This window comes from Mytilus trossulus, chromosome 2, assembly GCF_036588685.1.
Source record: "Mytilus trossulus isolate FHL-02 chromosome 2, PNRI_Mtr1.1.1.hap1, whole genome shotgun sequence".
In the NCBI taxonomy this organism is placed as follows: Eukaryota; Metazoa; Mollusca; class Bivalvia; order Mytilida; family Mytilidae; genus Mytilus; species Mytilus trossulus.
The window spans coordinates 47,545,382-47,569,208 of record NC_086374.1 but is presented as its reverse complement, the minus strand read 5'-3'; the positions used below and the strand labels follow the sequence as shown (position 1 = coordinate 47,569,208).

Here is a 23,827-nt window from a genome sequence, read left to right as displayed (position 1 = left end):
GACACGAGGCACGATGTTTGTTTCTGATGATCTTTTGTTATGTAGGAAATTATTATTTTCCAGTCTTAAAACAGGATAATTCAGACTCTGTTTAACTCAACCTCTTTCAATTTGTCGATAACTTATAAATTAGTAACACTTAAGTAAAGAGGTGTTACAAAATCAAAATAAAACAATGTTCTATTGTATTGTTTATTTGGTGTTTCTCTGTCCTATATATTCTTCCTGTATTTGTATTGTAGTCCTGGCATGTGATGTCATTTAGTGTTATATTGAACATTTCCATTAAAGCGGGATGTTTGGCTAACCATTAAACAAGGTTCAACCCAGCATGTTTTCTTGAAATATTCTGTACCAAGTCAGGAAAATGGCTAGTGTTATGTTATCTAATAGTTCGTTTCTGTGTGTCTTGCATTTCAGTGTATCTGTTGTGTCGTTGTTCTCCTCTTCTCTTTGATGTTTTTCAGTTTTTAACCCGGATTTGTTTTTATCTAAATCGATTTATTCGAACAGCGGTATACTACTGTTGCCTTTATTCATGGTCCTAGTAATACTTGGATTATTGATAACATGTTTTTTTTGTAACCCGAAACTAAGATTCGATAAAGCATTTTGCAGACCAAGCAATTAAACGTTTTTAGCAAGTAAAGTCACGGTTATTTAGGACTCGAATTCTTTATTTGAGTATGCACTTTTGAAGGAACTTAAAACTACACTTTAATTGTCTAATATTTTATCATAAAGTAAATGTTCGACATTGTGTTGTGTGGAGTTTAAAAGTAAATTATCAGTTTATATAAGTAAATCGCACAATTGTGTTTCTTGAAGCTTTGTCTTTCGGTGTTATCAACATAAATCTGCAGACCCGTTGCAAGCCATATTTTTAAAATTGAGAATGGAAATGGGGAATGTATCAAAGATACAACAACCCGACCATAGAAAAAACAACAGCAGAAGGTCACCAACAGGTCTTCAATGTAACGAGAAATCCCCGCACCGGAGGCGTCCTACAGCTGGCCCCTAAACAAATATATACTAGTTCAGTGATAATGAATGCCATAGTAATATCCAAATTGTACACAAGAAACTAAAATTGAAATAATACAAGACTATCAAAGACCAGAGGCTCCTTTTTTGTCTTTAAAGTTGAGATTTATTTTGCATGGATTTTTATGGACTCGTTGAAAATATAGAGAAAGAAGATACAGGAGGGATAATTCAACGCCATTTAAAAAATACAACAGAATGGTATATAATCAATAAAATTAGTTGCGGCTCATTTTCAACCTATTTGGAAGGATCATCCGATTTCCTTATTATGTGTTGTCTATTGTTGTTAATCTGCAAGAAGATATTGCAGTTTTTAGGTATTAATTTGAATCTAAATTAGAATAGATTTCAGAAATAATAAAATAGACAAATTATAAGAATCACATTTTATTTTATTTTCCAACACCTATATTTACACCCCCGCCTACTTTGAGTGGCGTGTAGTAACAATAATCTAAATTAACTCCCTTTCCACTGATGGTAGTATGTGATGGTGAGTTATGGATGAAAATATGTTGCTTTGTTGGGTAGAGGAATTGTTGTTCCTTAAACTCCATACCATCTACACGTTGACAACCATGTGTATATTTCAGAAGATAGAATGGCTTGGATGTCGGTAAGTAAATTCGATCTAAATAGGAACCGTCCGATCTGTAAAATATCAAAACAAGTACTGTAAACATTTTAAGTAAAGACTGATAAGGCGTGCACTTTCAATTGGTGAACTTGAGCTATAATCTGAAAAGAAACGAAAACTGAAAATGATTACCATACATAAAGTTTATTGCGTACAAGCTGTACAATATTCCCAGAAAAAAAATAATGTTGAACTTGAAAAATAAAATGAATGAAAATAGGGAATGTGTAAAAGAGACAACAACCCTACTAAAGAGAAAACAACAGCCGAAGGTCACCAATGGGTCTAACACGCAACAAGAACTTCCAGCACCCAAAGGCGGGGACCCTAAACAAAAATATTTACCAGTTCAGTAAAAATGGACGTCACACTACATACTTAAAACATATAAATGAACAATCAAAATTTACAAATATATATAGGAAGATGTGGTATGAGTGCCAATGAGACAACTCTCCATCCAAATAACAATATATAAAAATAAACCATTAAGGTCAAGGTACGGCCTTTAACACAGAGTCTTGGCTCACACAGAATAACAAGCTATAAAGGGCCCCAAGCTTACTAGTGTAAAACCATTCAAACGGGAAAACCAATGGAATAATCTATATAAAAAAAACGAGAAAAGAGAAACCCTAATAAATTGCATAAACAAACGACATTTTTTGTGCTTTAGATTCCTGACGTAGGACAGGTGCAAACATTTGCAGCGGGATTAAACGTTTAAATGGTACCAAACCTTCTCCCTTTGTTCCAAAACAATAGTATAACATCACAATATAGAACAACACACGATGAAATATCAATTGGAAGGCTTAACTCAATCAAAAAACCTTAAAAAGGTCAGATGCTCCTGAAGTAGAACAGGAGCAAACGTGCGTCGGAGTCAATCATATTTAATGAGATATTAATCCTCCCCCTGTACATCTAGCCAATGTAGAATAAACAAACAAACAGCAATACGCACATTTAAACTCAGTAAAACAAAAATTCGAGTCTAATGTCAAAATAGGTAACAAAAGAAACTAAGCAAATTGACTACAATACATAAATTAATAAAGGGCTAATAAAAGGTACTGACATGCCAGCTGCAGATTTCAATAACCTGATTGAAGTATTATTTCTTTATCATATGAATAAATTAGAATGCTGAATATTGAAATCCAATGTTGAAAAAAATGGTGTTGAATGTTTGAAGGGAACATCCGCGAAAATAAATGTATAATGCTGCTTTTTGAACAAATGAGTTGATCTTTTCCATGAACTGCCCTGTTCATTTCATGCTTTTTTTTTAATCTTTGGATGCCTCACAATTTTGTTACATAAATCTTCCCATACTTTAAATTTTGGTCTCGAGCATGTCTTTAAATTTTTATATAAACATTTATCAAATACAAAACTTATAAATACCTGCAACAATACTTGTATTGGGCACCCGTTTTATATTCTACATGCGGAGTAACACCAACTGTTATAGGATGTACTCTGTCCTGATATCTGATGGAAGATGATGTAAAACCTATTCAAATACAAAAATTGTTTTTAATCCACAAAATATTCGAACCAGAGATGTTTAGGCAAAAAATTGGAGACCAACGCTAAAAACTTTTCACATACACAGTGCATAGTCATATATTAATAGGTCTGTTTGAAGCTTTATGGGAAATTCAAATATTTAAGGTTTATTTGTTAACTTTAAACCAAATAAGTGTTAATTTCTGATAATAAACTAGAAACACACTGTGGATTTCTGAAGAAGGGCAGGCAGATCAAAGAAGTTGCGCTACTTCTCTTTTTAAACCTGTAAATGGTTCATGCACACATAGTGGAGCGGCGGAGAGGACAATTTTAGAAATTTAAATTACCCAAATACCTCATGGGATTTTAATAGCTCATTGGAAAGCTGAAATCCTTTACTTTTTGAAAATATGTGTCGTCAATATCAAATCTGGTACAATAATATCGAAAATCAAGGTCAAAGGTCATCACTTAAAAAAATCCTACTTTCATCTAGAGACACAATGCCATTGATATTTTTCAAAATTAATAATCTTTTCAATAACTTATAAGAGTAGTATTATGTAGAAAAACGTTAGTTCATACAAAATCTTTTTCATATTGCACATGACGTCAGAAAAACGTTTTATTTAACTTTTTTGAAGGTAGTCCATGGTACATACAAATTTTAATGTCTAATGGAAAATAGGAACATAATAATATAAACATTGATAATTGACATCGACAAATAGCATTTCTTGAATACTTTAATAGTTAAAAAGTTTTCAAAGAGTATCTGAAATGCATAGTTAATAAATCAAATCAAATATGCCGCCATGAAAAAATTCGTTTCAGTTTTCAAGGATTCGACGTGATACTGACTTTTCTGAAAATGAATTCAAACTATCTCAATACAAGATACCATTTTATATAATATAGTTATTGGAGTTTGATATGTTACTCAATTAGTGCAAGCGTGTTGTAGAACAAATTCCTAAAATTGAGACATGACCGTTATGGTATCTATGATGAGTTTATTTTCATACAAAATGAAACGTCGAAAACATGGAGCAAATTAAAATAAAGTTACCAAATATTACAAGAACTATTTTCATGATATTTCATTACAACTACCTACATTTTGACAAAAACATAAATCAGTGCAAGGAAGACAGGGGCGTAGCTAGGATATTGGTCAACTGTAGGCACCAATCGGCAGGGGGTCTGGGACCGCTTAAGGCCTCCAGTAGGTCAGGGGCAGAGCCCTGGTAGGGGGTTCAGGGCGGAAAAATGTTTTCAGCGTTTTAGCTGCAAAATTTTATGTACAAAATATTAAATGTACTGGTTATTTAATCAATAAAATCAAAATATACATGATTCAAGACCCTGCTACTTGCAAACACGTGCTGCCTAGTATGTTTTCCCCTTACATGAACTAATTTTATCTTGTAGAAAGTCCGATACCATTTGTCCCTCAAAGAAAACTGGCTCTAACTTGTCATGTTGAGCAGTTTTCCAACAAAGGCACATGGGGAGCCATTACTTCGGTTGGCTAGATTTGCCGACAACCAAACTTGGCTTTGCCACATTGTACGTAGTACGTGATGCTTAAATACGAATTCACATGCCGAAAGCTTTTCATTTGAATTTTTTTACACTGTCTTATCGGGTCCTTTTATAGCTGACTGCGGTATGGCCATTTGGGTTTTGCTCATTGTTGAAGGCCATAAGGTGACCTAATGCTACAAGATTACCGAAACGGTTTGGTTTTGTCCTAAAGAGGTTAAATACCGACTTTTAACCGATTCCAAAAAAAACTTGAAGTGAAGTCACACCCACCCAGAGCATGAACGACCGGCATAATAAGACTTTAAATGGAGTAATTATGTTATTACAATTTGACACCAGGCACTCTGCGAGAGTAGCACATTTTCTCCGAATGTCATGCGAAATATTCATAGATACTGAAGAAAATGTTTCAAAAGACTTTTTCAAGTGACAAGTAACAAAACTTATCAAACAGGTTGACAACATTTCTTCTGATATTTCCAATGATATGCATTTGTACTTGGTTATTTGCACGATAATAATCCCTAGATATATAAAATTTTTCCATTTTTTGTCATAAAATTGAGGCTGCTTCATAAAGTACTTGCATACCGATTTGTTCGTTGGTTTTGGTGGAGCTACATGTACTTAAGTCGGCTTTTATCTCAACCATTTTAAATTATGCTTTGATGTTATTCGCTGTCTTAACAACTTCTCCACTGGAAATATCGCTAGCAAATACAATGCTAGATTTATATTGTCCTTGTTGAGCAAAAAAGGCAATGGCATCCCTGTAGTACCTCTCAAGTTTAGCCTTATGTTTAGAGGAATTACAGTATGTCTTACTTATTTTATCAGGTAAAAATGACTGAAACCTTGTCAAAAGTTATGATAAAACAAGAGACTTTTTGTCAAGAATAAGATCTCTGTCTATAATTAAAACAATGCTAAATGCCATATCGTACGCAGATTGATCAGTGGATTTTGGTCTACATGCCAAGTTTGTGGTCAGACATGCTGCGTGATACACTGCATTATTGAGCAAATTATCTTGCTAAATTCGATTAATCATTTCACCGTTGCATGCTCTAAAAGCAGCATCTATAAGATTGACTAACCTTTCAGCAGATGAAATTGTATGTAATGTTTTCACCCTTTTTTGAGATTTTTTTTTGCAAATAATACACTTTTATGTATTGTGATCATTTTTTTTTTCAGGCACCAAACAATTCATTATAGATAAATCGGAACCTATATCTGGTGATTCCTTTTCAGCTGATACAGATTTTAAATTCTGCTTACTTGTGTAGCTTTTATAACATAACCTATGATACCTAAACACGGTAATTTACATTCTGTTTCATTACAGAATTCGTTCAAATAACTAAACAAATCATCACGTCTATTTGCTGCAGCAGTAATCAGACTTTTTCTTCCAGATTCTGTTGATGTTATATATATTTCATCAACAACAAAATCGCAGATAATGCATTTGTCAACACAAACTTCCACTTTCCTTTTTTGGGGGCATCTAGCGGGACCAGTTTTAACGAGATTGTTAAATTGTCCATGTGATTGAATAAAAAAACAAATCAAACACACCTGAAAACCAAACGAACCCTAAAATCAAATTTACTTTCCCAGTTCAATTCAACAAAAACGAGTATACAACAATACCAAACAACATAAATTAATCACAAGGCTTTGGAAATTATAAAATGAACAAGAAATATGCTTAAAAATGACTACAAATGACCTTCGCTAAATCGATGAATGTGTGACTATAACTAGAAACCACAACAATGTCGGTAAATCTGTGACAAATATTCGGACCTGAAATCTGGATAAAAAGCAGATATTTAGTCAAATATTTATATTATTAGGAATTTACTTCAAAAAGTAAATCGGGTCGATTAAAGTATTATACGGCGGCTTCACTGCCTTTAAAATACACATATACTGCACGTGCAATTAATGCTAGATGAAAAACGATGATTTTTACAGCGTTATTTTCAACCATTTTCAGATGCATTAAGCATTAAATTTAGGGCTATTTGGAAATGCCCTTACATTGTATGAAGTTCACGAAACACTATATTTACCAATTTCATTCAAAAAATATTTTTTAGAACGGGTTTGTTGTGAAATTTGACTACCGAAACGGCAGTGGGGTATTCGATGCAAGTTGGGTAACGTCAGTAAAGGCTATTTTTAACGTCATTTGTACCACATTTGATATTGACGACAAATATTTTTCTAAAGCTGAATAATCGATAGACATTTTAAGACCTTAAAATTCCATGAGGTATTTAGGTAATTTAAAAACGTTAACTAAGCGACTTTTTCAACATTCGCCGCTCCACTAACACGCTAGCGTGATATAGGGAAAGTTCACATAGCCAAAGTACTACTGGAACAATTGTTTAGGATGATTTTTGATTCTTTCCGATAAGTGTGTTTATTTATGGAACAAATAACGCTATTTGATTTTATAACCCTGCATAACCCCCATTCTCCATGTGAAATTATAATTGTTTTGAATAGACATTGAACGACAAAATTTCTTTTTTGTTACGTTTGCATTTTCTGACGCCCAACACGCAAAACACGGAATGTGTTTTTTAATTTGATACATGTAGAATTCTGATGCTTTTTGTGTTTTTTGTATATAATTGTTTGTCTTGAGATTGTAACACAGTGATGACTGCTGTAAAGATATTTTGACTAATTTACCTATTATGTCTGTTCAGTTCACGCATCGTTGTAAAAATAAAGGCATTTGATGCGACTGTCATACAAGTGAGAAGTTCAGCGCTATAATACCAGATTCAATCCATCATTTTCTTCATTTGAAAATGCCTTTAAAAGTCAGGAATATGACAGTTGTCCATTCGTTTGATGTGATTTATCCTTTGCCTTATCATTTGATGAGGGACTTTCCGTTTGAAATTTTCCTCGGAGTTCAGTATTTTTGTGATTTTATTGTTTTCATATTTAGGCGACTTTTGCGAAGTGCTTTCTTTTTTACCTGAGAAGAGATTTTAATGTCTGTATAATGCAAAACGCTATTAAAATGAATCGATGTCTGATGTATCAAAATTAAAAGAACACACCACAGCAAAAACAGAACCAAGTTGTTTATTGGTCAAGTAGCCGTTTGCAAAGTTCTGGACTGAGATAGTCAAACTTTAGATAAAGTTATCCAATTGACAAACATCTTAATCCGAGGTTAAGTTTTGATCTATGATTAATGTTGATTGCTCAAAATCCCTCTAACCATTGAATAAATTTCGTTAACTACTCTATATACTAAAGCGATCAAAATTACCCGGCTTACTTATTATCCACTGGATAAATACAACAATAGCTGCAAGGCTTTTCTATGATGTTGACAGAGACATGACAAACAAGTAGTTTATCGCCATTTAGACTCTTAAGGTTGACATGTCATGCCTGCACCAGCCCAGTAGCCTGTACTTCGGTACTGACATGAAAATACGGATTTTTTTTGAGTTATTAAACTTTGCTGTTACAAAATGTTAGAAATTAATATAATTTAAGGAATGTATCTCCCTCATTCAAAGCTCTGACTCCTTTCACAGATTTGGCTATACCTTTTGAACCTTTTGGATTATAGCTCTTCATCTTTTATACAAGCTTTGGATTTCAAATATTTTGTCCACGAGCATCACTGAAGAGACATGTTTTGTCGAAATGCGCATCTGGTGCAGGAAAATTGGTACCGTTAATGTTTTTTTATTAAAACCATATTTTAATTTTTCCTAATATACAGTTGGTGTGCACCTCCTGTTGTGTTTGCCATAAGAAAATTATGTTTACGCTACCGTACAAATTTATATTCTGCTTTCCTCCTAAACCTCTAATCAGATATCTCCACCATACAATGCAAAAAAAACAACCATTAGGCTTTTGTTCCTCGTTTCAGTTATTTTTTTGTTTTCCATAACCTCCAGTTGTTTAATCACATGTTTGATGGACATATTTCTTCACTATAGTCCCTTTTACTGCTTGTTTAACGTTCCAGATTACCGTTTTAAAAATCGTATATGCTGTTTGTATGACTGTGAATTATTCAAAGTATCTTTTGTATTGTAGTGAACTGTTTTTAATTATTGGTAAATGCCTATCTTAACTTACCAATGGGACAATCAGAATCTTGCTGAAATAAACAATAGTCTCCCTTACTCCAAATTAACTCATCTTTTGATTCAGCTCGTTCCTTCGCACAGTAATTCAGCGTAAAAGATGAGTGTTCAACGTCGCCTGAATGAATGATTATTAGATTCAAACATTTATGCTAAACATATTTTTATTTTTTAATCTTCTTACAACATACGTTTGTACAAACGTTCCTAAAGTAAAAATCTGCAAAAATCCATAACACTAAAATAATGAATCTACTCAACAATCCTAAAACAAAAGACTAACTGACTAATTACATTTAAAAGAATTATATGATACGATAATTAACATACTTCTTTATGACTCCACTTAAAGATTAATTCTGTTTTACATTTTCACTGTCAATACGTTGAGAAAAAAATGTTCAACTATCTGATAACCTTATTGTATTTTTATCATATATATATATATATATATTAAAACGAGTCTAAATTGAAAACTACGTTCAAACCTATGATTGCGTTTGATAAAAACCGCATTTTTTATACGTGTGCATGTCAACAAATTTCGTTGTAGAAGGGTCTAAAAACAGCACAAACAACATAATATATACAAACCTTCAAACGAGTTCATTGCTGACATCTGTGCACCCGTCATATTTACCATGATTCGACCTTCTGACCATTTGAAAGTTCCCGGACATCCTGCGGTTGGTTTTTGAAGTGAGTACGTTCCTTTTGGCCACTGAAGAGGTATCTCTAACTTGCTATCTGAATGTGTGAACAACAATGTTATCATAATATGTAGAACAGCCATCTATTACAAAGGGTTTCATGGAAATATGCAATACTGGGAACTCCTTTAGTTGTAGTGAAGCCAACTTTTTTTTATCATTAATTCATTCTTAAAATAAAACACAATATCGGAAAATTTATAGACGCTAAAAGGGTGAACACTATCGTTATCAAAATAAGTCAATTGTGTAATTAGTTATGTCCACATAGTTCATCTCGTACTTAATAAGAAAAAGATCATTAGGCCACTTTTCATGGCTGAATCTAAGATTATAAAATGATATTTTTATCAAGTAAGATAACTTGTACTTCAAGATCTCACTTGACTAGGAACAGACGAGCACCAGTGACAGGAAAAAATAGTATCGAATCTCTAACTAAGATCACGTATGAGACAAAATAGTGATATAATAACGAAAACAAATATTAGCATACATACCAACAGGATGCTTTGCACTTTTACGGTAAGGATAAAATTTCAAAGCTTGGACCATATTTGCCTGCCATTTTGGCAACGTCGACGTAGCCTACAAAAAGTTTGTTCAAAATTACAAATACTTTTTTGTAAGTAAAAACAAATTTTGATAGTTTGCTAATACTTGCTCACTTTTAAAATCGACGATTATATTTTTTTTTGGTGCTTTTCTCTGTTATGAATGTTCTTGTGTGTGTTTCTGTAACGTATTGTTGTAATTTTAGCGATATTTTTTTGGAAGATTGTCATTAATCAGTAGGTCCAGCTAACCATTAAACCAGACTCAACCCACGATTGTTTCCGTAACATGTCCTGTACAATGTCAGGAACATGGCAGTTATCATAGATTAGTTATTTTCCATGTGTGTTGGTGTTCGTTTTTGTTGCACTTCGGTGTTTCTGTTGTTCCTTTGTTTTCATCTTATATTTGATGTGTTTCCTACAGTTTTGGTTTGTAAACAGGATTTGTTTTCTCTCAATCGATTTAAGACTTTTGAAGCCGTCTGTTGCCTTTATTTAAAAAAACTTTATTCGTTGGTTCATATTGATTTATCTACTATTAATTACACTAGAACACACCCGCGAAATCGCGGGCATTCAGAGCGTATTTGAAAGGATGTAAAGTGTTGTAGGAAGAATTTTGTAAAAGATTTAATGACTTGAGAATATCAGGAAAAGTATCAAAAGTCATAGGTACTTGGGGACAGGAAAATGTTTTTTTTAACCCTCCTCCTTTATTTCCAAAATTCCCATTTTTTGTTTTCTATTAATTTCATTATGAACATACATTTAGTGTACATGTATAATGAACATTCCAGTCAGGAGCCTGTAATTCAGTGGTTCAGTGATATATGTTTTTCGTTCTTTTTTTGTACATAAATAAGGCTGTTAGTTTTCTCGTTTGAATTGTTTACATTGTAATTTCGGGGCCTTTTATATCAGACTATGCAGTATCGGCTTTTGCTTATTGTTGAAGGCCGTAAGGTGACCTTTAAATGTTAATTTCGGTGTCATTTTGGTCTCATGTGGAGAGCTGTCTCATTGGCATTCATACCACATCTTCTTTGTTTTGTAAAACTTTTAGTGACTTGAGAATTTCAGAAAAGGTATCAAAAGTCATAGGTAATTTGGGACAGGATAATTGTTTTTCTAGCCCGGCTCCTCCTTTTCCCACATAAAAGCCCTTTTTTGTTTGTTTGTTCTCTATTATTTTTAATGACACATGAATAATTTTAGCGCTTATCTGTATAATATGAACATTCATTAAAGGGGGGTCGGGGCAGAGGTGGATTTAGGGGGCCCGCCTCCCTTTTCTGGAAAATAATTGGTTGCTTATATAGGGAATCACTGAAGAATGACCGGAGCGGACCCTTCTTCGGCAGTCAACGGGCCCCTGCGTATGAAAATTTCCGCCACTGCGGACGGGCCCTGATCCCAATATCCCGGGCTTAAAATCATGAAATCCCGAGGTTCTGCATTTATTATACAAATTAAATATCTCGACATCCCGAAATTGGAATTAAGAAATCCCGGATCCCGAAATGGTCAATCCTGAAATTTCGATCTTAAAAACACCCATTTCAGACGTCCCGAAAGTGTATTTTCTTTTTACAGTCAATTCTCAGTTTAATAATTGATCTACAGCGGTCATTGATATATTATTCAGACCCTCTCTATTAAAAAACCCTCTGCCTGCCGTGGATAGTAAACTTGAAAATGATATCAGACAGAAAATACACTTTATTCGTAGTCTATGTATTTGTTTCAAAGTAAAAAGAAAAACGCAAACCGGAGGTCTAATCTGACTCAAATTTCGTCCAATGACGGATATAAAACAGAAAATACACTGTATTCGTAGTATTAATGTATGTTCAAAGTATACAGAAAAACGCAAACCGGAAGTCAGATCCGACTTAAAATTTCGCCCAATGACGGAAACATATCCGGACGTCTTATTTCTCGTTTTTCGTTTTTAACTCAATCTGAATAATCATATGAATAGATGACAAATACGATTATGCACTGTACCCATAGGACACAGATGCATGATGATTAATTTATTGTGGAAAGAAGAGAAGCGACACCCAACATGAGGTCTTCTCGTTTAATAGTATAGATTTATAATCACAATTTGGTAACATTGCACACTATGTTAATCAGAAAGAAATTTAAACAAACAACTTCATCGCCAAAACGAGGTATAGACAGTTTATTAGATTTTTTACTTTATTAAAAAAAAACACGTTTTGTGTCAGCTAGGATGTGGTTTCTCCTAACGCTATATAGTTGTGAAAAGGTCCCACGCTAATAATTTAATACGCCAAACGCGCGTTTTGTCTACACAGCGTCGCTCAGATCAAAATAGTTATAAAGCCAAACATTTACAAACTTGAAGAGCAATGAAGACCCAAAATTACCAAAAAAAATGTGACAAATACGGCAAAGGTAATCTATGCCTGGGGAAAAAATGCCAGTTTTCGAAAAATTCATACTTTTGCAAACAGGAAATTATAAAAATGACTATATAAATAATATTCAAGTCAACACAGAAGTGCTGACTACTGGGCTTGTGATACTCTCTGGGACGAAACGTCCACCTGCAGCGGCATCAACCCAGTCGTGTAAATAGTTATCACAGGTACCAGTCTTCTAAAATTTAACTATTCTTACATCATTTCCACAAACACCTTGTGAAATGTAGTACGACAGGTAAAACCAGTATTTAGAATCTAAAATGCTGTCAATTGTAACCATAGTCATCTCAACCTCGTCATTATACATTGGATTGCCCACACCAAAAGCGTCGTGGTATTGACCTTAAAATATAAAAAGATATACCAGGATCATCACATAGATACAAGTATTGAGTATATACAATGTAAAATTAACCATTTACAATATTTTTTGTGCATACTATCTGCGTTTCAAAATCCTTTACACATGTTTTTCAACGCAGACGCTTTATGTGAATGACTGTGGAGATAATGAATTGTGTTTGTAAATTGGTTTTGTTTTAATAAGCAATCGCCTATCCTGCAATGACTCTCATTAACAAGAGGCTCTCACGAGCCTGAATCGCACACCTTAATTTTTTTGGTTAAATCTCTCATCAATGATTATTTTGGCTTTTCAATTTATTTAAATGTTCTTTGAATCGTCTTATTTTCTTCAAAAGCAAAAAAAAATCATTTCTCCTATGTTCTATTTTAGCCATAGGAGCTATGTTTCTTGACATACAAGGAAATAAAATATAAAATTTATACTAGATACTCTGAAACTCATTTAGCCTAAGTTTGGCTGAAATTGATACATCAGTTTCAAAGGAGAAGATTTTTAAAAGTAAGTCAACATGATGAACAAATTGTGAAAACAAGTCTTTAAAGGGCAATAACTCCTTAAGGGGTCAATTGACAATTTTGGTCAAATTGACCTATTTGTAGATCTTACTTTGCGTAAACATTTTTACTATTAACAGTTTATCTGTATCTATAATAATATTTAAGATAATAACCAAAAACTGAAAATTTCTTTAAAATCATCAATTCAGGGGCATTATACCTGAAAAATCAGTTACCCAATTCGGCTGTAAATTTCAGGACAGGTAGACCTTGACCTAATAGATACTTTAACTTCTTGTCTTATTTGCTCTAAATGCTGGAGTTTTTGAGATATAAGCAAAAAACTGCATTTTACCCTGTGTTCTGTGACGAAATAGAAAATAAAACACAAACTTTATTTTATACACCCTACTGATCATTCAGTTGAAGTTTGGTTGAATTTGGTTGAATAGTTTTAGAGGAGAAGATTTTTTTAAAGTTAGCAAATATGATGAACAAATTGTGAAAAATTGTCATTTAAGGACAATAACCCCTTAAGGGTCAATTGACAATTTTGGTCATATTCACTTATTTGTAGATCTTACATTGCTGATCATTTTTGCTGTTTACAGTTTATCTGTATCTATAATAATATTCAAGATAATGACCAAAAACTGCAAAATTTCCTTAAAATTACAAATAAAGTGGCAGCAACTCAACAATGGGTTGTTTGATTCATCTGAAAATTTCAGGGCTGATAGATCTTGACCTAGTGAACATTTTTACCCATTGTCAGATATGCTCTAAATGCTTTCGTTTTTGAGATATAAGCCAAAAACTGCATTTGACCCCTATGTTCTATTTTTAGCAATGGCGATCATGTTTGTTGATAGATCAAAAATTCGGATATAATTTATAAACTAGATACCCTAAGGAACATTCAGTTAAAGTTTGGAAGTATTTGGCTTAGTAGTTTCAGAGGAGAAGATTCTTGAAACAGTTTACGACGACACACGACGACGACAGACGACGACGACAGACAACAGACGACGACGACAGACGACGGACGACGTTACCCTTGTCCTTATACCTTCGGGCCAGGTGAGTTATAAATTGACTTTCTTTTTCGATATCAATTCATCAAGTATCTGTATGTCAAAATACATTGGGCAAACGTTTTCAACAAGATTCAAGTCAAGACACAAAAGAAATATAAATATACAAAAATATATAAAACGTCAACGCTTTAAGCGACTTCTGTAATACTATTCAACTATTCAAAATATTTTTCACGAATAAAGATTTTCGTCTTATGTAGCAAAAATGCCCAAAGTATGTGTGTTGCTGTTCTTACCATTGTGTATAAGTTTCATGAAATTTGAATGAAGAAAACTGAAGTCAAAGTGTAAAATAAATGCATTTTTTCGAGTTATAAAGGAGCATATCTTTTGAACAGTCAGTGACTCACTGCCCAAACTAAAACTCTGTGTGTAAGTTTTGGTTCTTAACTATACATATGAATTAAAGATTTGCGTGAGGCAAACTTCGGTTAGAGTGTGGACTAAACACTGGACCTGACGGACGGACGGACGGACGGAAAGACAGGTATAAGGACAAGGGTAACGTTTAATGTTCCCGTTGCATACGGAGAGTTCATACACATTTAAGACTGATTTAATGTTGGATTTCATCATTTTATATACGTTTGCATGGTTAGTCATACACTTATCGTATATAAAATGTTGAAAATATTCGGCGTTTTATTCTTGCTTAGCATGTTTATATTTGATTTTTTTTTTTTTTATTAAGACGTCCACTTACAGATCCATTTTATGCAACTAAATAAAACGTCTTTAGCATTTTTATTTACCAATTAAACAAATATTAGAATCCTATATACACGATAACCTCTTTTGGAAAGAATTTGCCAATGTTTCGATTACTGCATTTATATAAGTCCTACTCAGTTTGAACTCAAACATGCACATAATAATGCAAGATTAAATGTAAAGAAATAATAAACAAGTAAGAGATATAAAATTTTAAATTGAACATTATAATTACCAACTAAATATCTATATTCTGGTCTATACTTGAAGTTATTCATGTTTACAGTTAACACATCCTGGGTTCCATTTGTACTTCGTAGAACATCTTGTGTCGCCTAAAATATAGAGTTTGTAAATCTTACAAAAACAAGAAGGTATCATATGTGAGCACAATAGACAAAAATACGAGGCACAGGTAAGTTTGAAAAATACACAGTCGAGTGGCTGAGAGGTTTATCTAGCTATAATAAAATTAACAGTACCAATTTACTTGCACCAGATGCGCATTTCGACAATACATGTCTCTTCAGTGATGATCGTGGCCAAAATATTTGAAATCCAAAGCTATTATAAAAGATGAAGAGCTATAATTAAAAAGGTCCAAAAAGTATAGCCAAATCCATGAAAGGATTTATGACTTTATGATGCAGGCATTGAGTGTTACCTTTATCCTGGCACAACTTTTAGGAATTTTAGATCCTCAATGCTCTTCAACTTTGTACTTGGTTGGCTTTATATCTATTTTGATATGAGTGTCACTGATGAGTCTTATGTAAAAGAAACGAGCGTCTGGCGTACACAAACCTGGTACTTTTTATAACTAATTATACTCAAACAAGAACTTTTTGAATAGATATTTTATCTATACGCTTTGTATATATGGCATTTTGTTTTTCTTCGTTGGCAAAGTTTTTTTCTTATCAAAATGAATCAGATTATAACTGCTGTATCATATTTTTTACATTTTTACCTATTTTGTCTGTTTGTTTTATTCGCACATTGTTTTCAATATAATGTTATTTAATGCGACTGTCATACAAGTGAGAGGTTTTGCTCGCTATAAAAGAAAGTTTAATCCGCCATTCAGTATCTATGGAAATGCCTGTACCAAGTCAGGATTATGTCAGTTGTATTTCATTCGTTTAAGGTGTTTGAGATCTTGATCTTGCCATTTGATAAGTAATTGTCCGTTTTGTATTTTCCCTGGAGTTTGGTATTTTTGTTATTTTTACTTTATAATGTTATTTTGCTCAGTAGCAAACCAATGATTTCAAATAAACAGTAGAAAAACGAATCGGCATTGTGAGAACCGGAAACATACTAAACTGTATATTCGGTCAGCTGGCGGATTCATTTTAAAAACTGCTGTCTTCTTTGCATTAACATGCATTTTAATTTTCGTATACACAAAGCATAGTTGCAAGAAATTTAAAACTATTGAAGAGTCTTCAAATTAATCATGCTTCCGGGTCTAGATTTTTACACATACGTCACTATTGACGACACATGTGTCATTGTTATTGTCAACCCGAAAAAGATAGTACACATGCAATAATTTCCCTATGGTTTGTTACCCAATAGTGTTTAGTGATACTAATATAATTGTAATTTGTGCTGTATCAACGACTGAATGTTGTTATCTTATGTGCGAATTCGAAGTTTTAAACATATTGTAATCTAGGAAGATAATGTAAAACAGTCTGTTTTCGACTTTAACTCTAATTTGAATGATGCTTTATATGCAAATATATTATAACGGAATAGCAACTAGCATTTTTTTCAACGTTATCTATTATAGGTAAGGAAACAAAGTAACGCAACTTACATTAGCCAGAAGGTAACTAAAGTATTTGTCCCGAGTTGTCAGGTATCTATATGTAATCTTCTTTCCAACTTCTACTTCTGTTATCATGTGCTGTTATATAAATTTGTTAATGAAATATGATTAAGAGTTCTCAATTAATAATAGCTTCAAAATGAATTTGGTCTTAGTCGATCCATCAACATAATTTAAACTCAAAGCTGCTAACATCTAGCCGACCGTCTTCCAGTGCCATTTATCATTTGATTTTATTAACTGTGTTATTCTAAAGTATAGTCTTTTCAGTCGGGTGACGCCTTATCTCGACTTCCTTCACGTTTATATTTTATGAAGTTATACACGCGAAGCTATGCATGTGGTTTTTAAATTTAATACTTGCTTTTTGTGGATTTTAGTTAAATATTTATTGTTTTGAGATTGTGACACAATGAAAACTGCTGTATCCATATTGTAACATTTTTACCTATTAGGTCTGTTTTGTTCGCACATCGTTGTAAATATAATGGAATTTGATGCGACTGTCATTATACAAGTGAGAGGTTTGGCGCTATAAAACCAGGTTAAATCCACCATTTTCTACATTTGAAAATGCCTGTGCCAATTCAGGAATATGGCAGTTGTCGTCCATCCGTTTGATGTGTTTTATCATTTGGTTTTGCAATTTGATTAGGGACTTTCCGTTTTAAATTTTCCTCGAAGTTCAGTATTTTCATGATTTAACTTTTTATCTACGATTGTAACAGCAAGGGATAGGTGTGCACAGTTAGTTTCAATATAATTACGTCTTACGTCATACCTTATTGTATACAATGTAAGCAGATTGTTTGTGAACACTGACGAGTAATTGTTTGCACTTTGCAATTTTTGGAATTTAAAAAAAACATTATCAAATTTTAGTTAGCTTTATGAGAATTTTGTTAAGAAGGGCATTGGTTTTAGATGCGTCATTGTTATCAGATTTCTGTTAGTGAGGCACTTATTATAAGACATGTAAGATGCGAATGTTCTATCTGAATCAAGTAAGGGTCACTCAGAACATTAAAATGTTTGTTGACAGATTTCCTGATAAGACATGTTTGCGTACTACTATCAGAATTTAAGTGTGTGCTTGAATCTAATATACCCAGGTGAACTTGAGATTATGGATATTACAGAAACTAGTAACCCTGCTTGTTATCTTTACTTTTTACTCATTTTCGACACGGATGGACGACATTAAACTAGAATGTATGACATATATGTTGATTGAATATCCAATTATTAACTCCCATTTCTCATCGGTTACGCATACTCTGACAATGTATCTATATCTCAACTATATTACGCTTGTGTATGTTGACACTTTTCGATTCTCGGTAGTGTGGTCTAGACAAAAAAAATCATTCAGCAGAGTATAAAGGAAAACGACTAAAATCGACACTACATACGATGTACGGTCATCATCACGTTTTTTTCGACTGATACGATGTCACTTCATAGAGCATGTTTTCACGGTCACAAATATTTGGTAAATTATTATAGTTGTCTGTTATGTGATATGTGAAATTATCGCGATGTACGGACTCATATGGAAGGTGATAAATGCAAAGCATAGAAGGCATAATCTGTCGAAACATGCGGTTACTCATTTGAGTATTTGTTTAACTGGATTTGTAACTTTGTAATTGATTTATTAGATTTGAACATCGATAAACTAAAAACAACCCTGATAAATCTAATGCAATGCAAATTATTCCCGACAGAGTTCTTTTCGAAAAGTTGTTTATATAGTTGTCTTATTACAATGATGTGAAAGTTGAAGTGAAATTCAATACATTTCAGAAACTTACCGTTCCCCATTCTTCAATGAACCTCAAGTAATTTGGTAACTGATAATTTTCAGGCAGTGAACATACAGAAGCTGCAAACTCACGAGTGACCGACAGATGATCAGATTGGGCCAGGTGAGAACGCAAACGCGCATGACCCATATCGCACATGGTTGTATAGTCCTGGTACATATAGTTCAATGGTTGTGTCAGTTGGTGTGCAGCTGTTTCATATCCTAAGGAAGAAAACATTTATTAAAGACATTCGTTTCATTTTAATTTTATTTCAAAGAATATAGACTATACATATTAGTACATGTAGATTTATAGTTCACATTAGATACATGTCAATATTGCTTAATCAAAATATATGTCGGAGTGAGGTAATGAAACAAATGTCTCATCAATATATGTAAGTAACTTTTTTTTCATTTGTGTGGAATTGAGTACTTGGTATTGATATTTAGATATGTTCAATTGAAATAATTACCGAATTTTCAGAGGAAGAATCACATACAGACTGATGTAAAAAAAATCATATTTAAGATAAAAAGCAAAACAGTAGATTCTTTCTTGTTTATATATATTTTATTTTACTTCATACGAATCGAGAACTTTGCATTGAAATTCAGACAACTATTCCTTAGAAATACGTCATTTGTTGGGATGGATATGGATCCAGATTGTATATTTAAAGATAGGTAACAAACCTGTACTTAAAGTAAACGCATATGGTCTCAGTGCAGCATCTGTAGGACCTAAAATAAACAGTATATAAGAAAGCATTAGTATTCTAATCAAACTCACCAATTTTTTATTCTTAACACGTAAAAACGTTCTAATTTACTATCATTTAGCACTCTCAATAAGGTTAATTAAGCAGCACAATCTAAAGGGCATTAACACAAAAGTAATTGTAATAAATGATGATTAAACGATAGCTAGGCAAAAGACTAAACGACTGCGTGAGACTATAACGAAAGAATTAAGAAAATATCTCAAATTTTCAAAGATCAAAATCAAATTTGGTATATTTTATAACAAACGCAATTAAAGGTTGATATTTAAAAGCTTTTGAACTACTTACCAGAAGTAGTGATTGATCCCAACAATCTATCTTGATATTGCTTTGCATTATATATAAGGTTGTAGGAATGAGACGATTGGCATGCATCTCTGTGCTCTATTTCTACTTGTACTGGAGTATTTCCAGGGCTGACAGTCATAATTTTTTGAGTTAATTTAAGTCCGGGGTCATCTCCTAAACTAGTCCATGACTCGCCGTCTGGGTTGCCCTAAAAATATATCCAATGATGCTGTGACTAATATATATCAAACTTTTGTGTCTTTGTATTTTTTTTTTTTTTTTGCTTTATTATTAATTTGATCTGAGCGTCACTGATGAGTCTTATGAAGACGAAACGCGCGTCTGGCGTATGAAATTATGGTGTTTCAGCAGTTGATAATTTTTCTTTTAGGGAGACAAAATGGCGTGTTAATGAACTCACTTTTTTATATATTATATGCGACGGGTGCCACATGTGGAGCAGGATCTGCTTACCCTACCGAAGCACCTGAGATCACCCCTAGTTTTTGGTGGGGTTCGTGTTGTTTATTCTTTGGTTTTCTATGTTGTGTCATGTGTACTATTGTTTATAGATATAGGAAGATGTGGTGTGAGTGCCAATGAGACAACTCTCCATCCAAATAACAATTTAAAAATTTATTTGTCTGTTTGTCTTTTTCATTTTTAGCCATGGCGTTGTCAGTTTGCTTTAGATTTATGAGTTTGACTGTCCCTTTGGTATCTTTCGTCCCTCTTTTATATCATGAAATATTGACTTATAGATTATTTAAAGAAGTACGGTGATTTAATTTTACTGAAATACAATTGAACGTTCAGCAAAATAATCTTTTATTGGAGCGTAAAAAACTTTTTAAATTTTTAAATTTTTTTTTTTTCATATTTTTTATTATTAAAACCGGTTAACGAAATGGATACCTGTGAATCGACCCCCCCCCCCCCCCCCCATAAGTTTTTCTTTTACTCCTCGACAAGATTAATTTCGAATTCATTGAAAAGCAAAGGTGATTGAAATAAAGATATATGGTTATATTCAGTTCTACGGTCCGGCCCTAACAAGCCAGTTCAGCTGTACATGCAGAGTATGTAGTAATTAAATTCGCAAACGACCAGTCGGAAAACGAACGTTATTATATAATCAGAATCCCATATCGGGGAAATGCAAGCTTATACACCTTATTCAGGGGTCCATAAATGCCAGTGCAAGGCAAAATGTATGGCACTATTAACTTTCTTTTTAAAATTAGTATTTCATTTCAAAACTATCGTTTAACTCAGAAAACGACAATCTCAGCATGGCGGAGACAAAAACAAGTAAAATTGTCTTCTTATTTCTTATTTCTTCCGGCGTTGTTTTCAAGAAAACATTGATGGCATGTATTTCACGTGGATATGTGAGATAATACAAAAACGACCAGATAGCTTACTCTGGATCAACCACAAAATAAGAAAACTGCTTAAAAATAAACAAATGCGATACCAAAATGCTAAACGAGCTAAACAAATAGACAATGTACAGACAGTTAAAAAGAATAAAAAAGGCAAGTCAGGAAAGAAAACATTCTTCCATCAATGATACTATCATAAAAGGACTAGACACAAACAAGACAAAGCCATTCTGGAAGTACATGATATACAGGAAAACGTTGGAGTATCACCATTAAAAAAAGAGAGGACAGCTGATCAGTGACAGCCAAGAGAAGGTTAACATTTTAACCCAGCAATATAGATCCGTATTTACAATATTGACATATCAACAATAATACACATCAACATACAGATAAAAAGAAAAAAATGCATAACTACCAAATATTAATAACATTTTGGTTTCTAATTATTATTACCTGTATTAAATCGTATCCTGCTCCTATAAAATGGATAACTTGCGGATGATGAACCGGAAACTGAGGAAGCGTGGGAAATCTACCACCACCTCCTGTAACAACTGTTCCATTATTCGTACTGTTTCCCGTAATTGTCGATTGTGAAGGAAATTGGGCGGATACCAGACCAAAGTATGCGACCAACAGCAATGCCGGGATATTCTTGATCTTGAAAAATAATTTGTAGAAAAGTAGTAAAACAAAACTTGTATACAAGTTGTAACTGAAACCCTAGATTCATTAACGACGGCATAATCTTTAACAATTTAGAAGAGAACATTGAATGTATGAACATTTAACAAGTATATACAGTCAGTGGTGAAAGTTGGTTACACGCCAATTATTTTGTCAATCCTTCATAGAATTAACGAAACAGAAGCAAACTTTTGCAAACATTTATGTTCATATTCCCGTATTTGGCTGATAAAAGTGCTTAGGTTTTTAAAGGTTAACAAGTAGATACAGACTGGGGTGAAAGTTGATACACGCCAATTATTTTGTCAAACCTTCATAAAATATACAATACAAGCAAACTTTTGAAACATTTGTTTTTCAATACCTGTTCAGTATTTTTCTGATTACATTTACAGACAGTCTGTGATTAATATTATGTGATTTGATAAATTTGTAAACCTTCATGGATCAAAACTTTTTGCTGATAAATAACAGCAATTTTTACATCGAAAATTGCGAAACCCTTTTGGAATTTTATAACCTCTGTCTGACATTGTGTTTGCTTTTTTATTCACAAAAGATGATCTTAATAAGATCTGAATCATACATGTATCGGAACGGCGCAGTAGTCTTCTCAAGTACTCCTTCAAAACTATGAAACTATAAGTTTTGCTTTGATATCACACTACAGTAATACTAATATTATACAGATACCGAGTGAGAATGGCAAGAAATATGAGCAAAGAAAAACATGACACTAAAATTATAGAACCACTTTTCCAGGACCGGTCATTAGGAACATAGGAAAGTGATACATATTTGACACAAAATAATTCCTACGTTTAGAGATGTTACTTTAAAAATGTGTAAAATATTTTGGTTATTTCTGTTTAAAAAGAACCAAAAACACCTGTTTAATTGGCTATCCTAATTATCGAAATATAGTTAGTGAAAATGAAATAGAATGACATTTTCGAAGATCAGATAGGTTTTATACCTAAAACGATATAAAAATTAATAAAATCTTCTCAAAATCAAATTGAACATCAAATGTCATAAAACAAATGATAAGATGTGTTGAATGATTCTCCTTGTATTTTTCAAATTTAGGCACAGTCTGAGCAAGATCAGATATTTCAATTTGCTTTGTTTTCTTCGTGTTTTGAGTTGTTGTTTTAAGTGACTGTCCTTGTGACCGTAAACATGGTGGTCTATTTTTTAAACACATAATGTGTTCTTTTCTTTTTATAGGGCAATTTTAGAAATAAAGTAAAAGAGTGGTTTATGATTTCCCCAAACAATTTTAAAGAAAAAATATAGCCTATGTCAAATAAGGATTAATTTTGTCGAGAATTGATACAACAATCCAAAATTATTATCTTACCTCGACCATAGTGACTATAACTGCAAGACAAAACTATCTAAAGTGAACTAACTATCTGATAAGGTGAAACGTGACAAATTATCAGAAAGTATTCTTGTACCATGGTTGAAAAGGTCGAAAATATGATAAAAAAAATCTTCAGGTATATTCCACATTCGAAAGTTTCAGGTGATTTTAATAATTGATTACGTAACATAAAAAGGAAAATGTGAATCAAAGTTGATTTGATACTGGAAACTAAATAACAAAAAATAATGAACTCCGAGGAAAGTTAAAAAAGGAAAGTCCCTAATCAAATGGCAAAATCAAATGATAAAATACATCAAACGAATGGACAAAACCTGTCATATTTCTGACTTTGTACAGGCATTTTCAAATGTAG

The 23,827-nt window shown here is 32.9% G+C and overlaps 1 protein-coding gene across 1 annotated transcript; it reads right to left on the bottom strand.

Annotated features, from left to right (window-relative positions):
* Nucleotides 1–1,421: 1,421 nt before the first annotated feature.
* On the bottom strand, nucleotides 1,422–23,529 carry LOC134707430 (uncharacterized). The gene is made up of 13 exons (XM_063567158.1): nucleotides 23,446–23,529; nucleotides 21,849–22,055; nucleotides 20,008–20,215; nucleotides 19,631–19,678; nucleotides 18,942–19,156; nucleotides 17,116–17,205; nucleotides 15,526–15,625; nucleotides 12,815–12,960; nucleotides 10,109–10,196; nucleotides 9,493–9,645; nucleotides 8,891–9,016; nucleotides 3,098–3,206; nucleotides 1,422–1,701 (listed from the first exon to the last, which is right to left on the bottom strand). Exons 1-13 carry the CDS (start codon nucleotides 23,452–23,454, stop codon nucleotides 1,443–1,445), a joined length of 1,758 nt encoding a protein of 585 aa, XP_063423228.1. The 5' UTR covers nucleotides 23,455–23,529; the 3' UTR covers nucleotides 1,422–1,442.
* Between the last annotated feature and the right edge of the window lie 298 nt (nucleotides 23,530–23,827).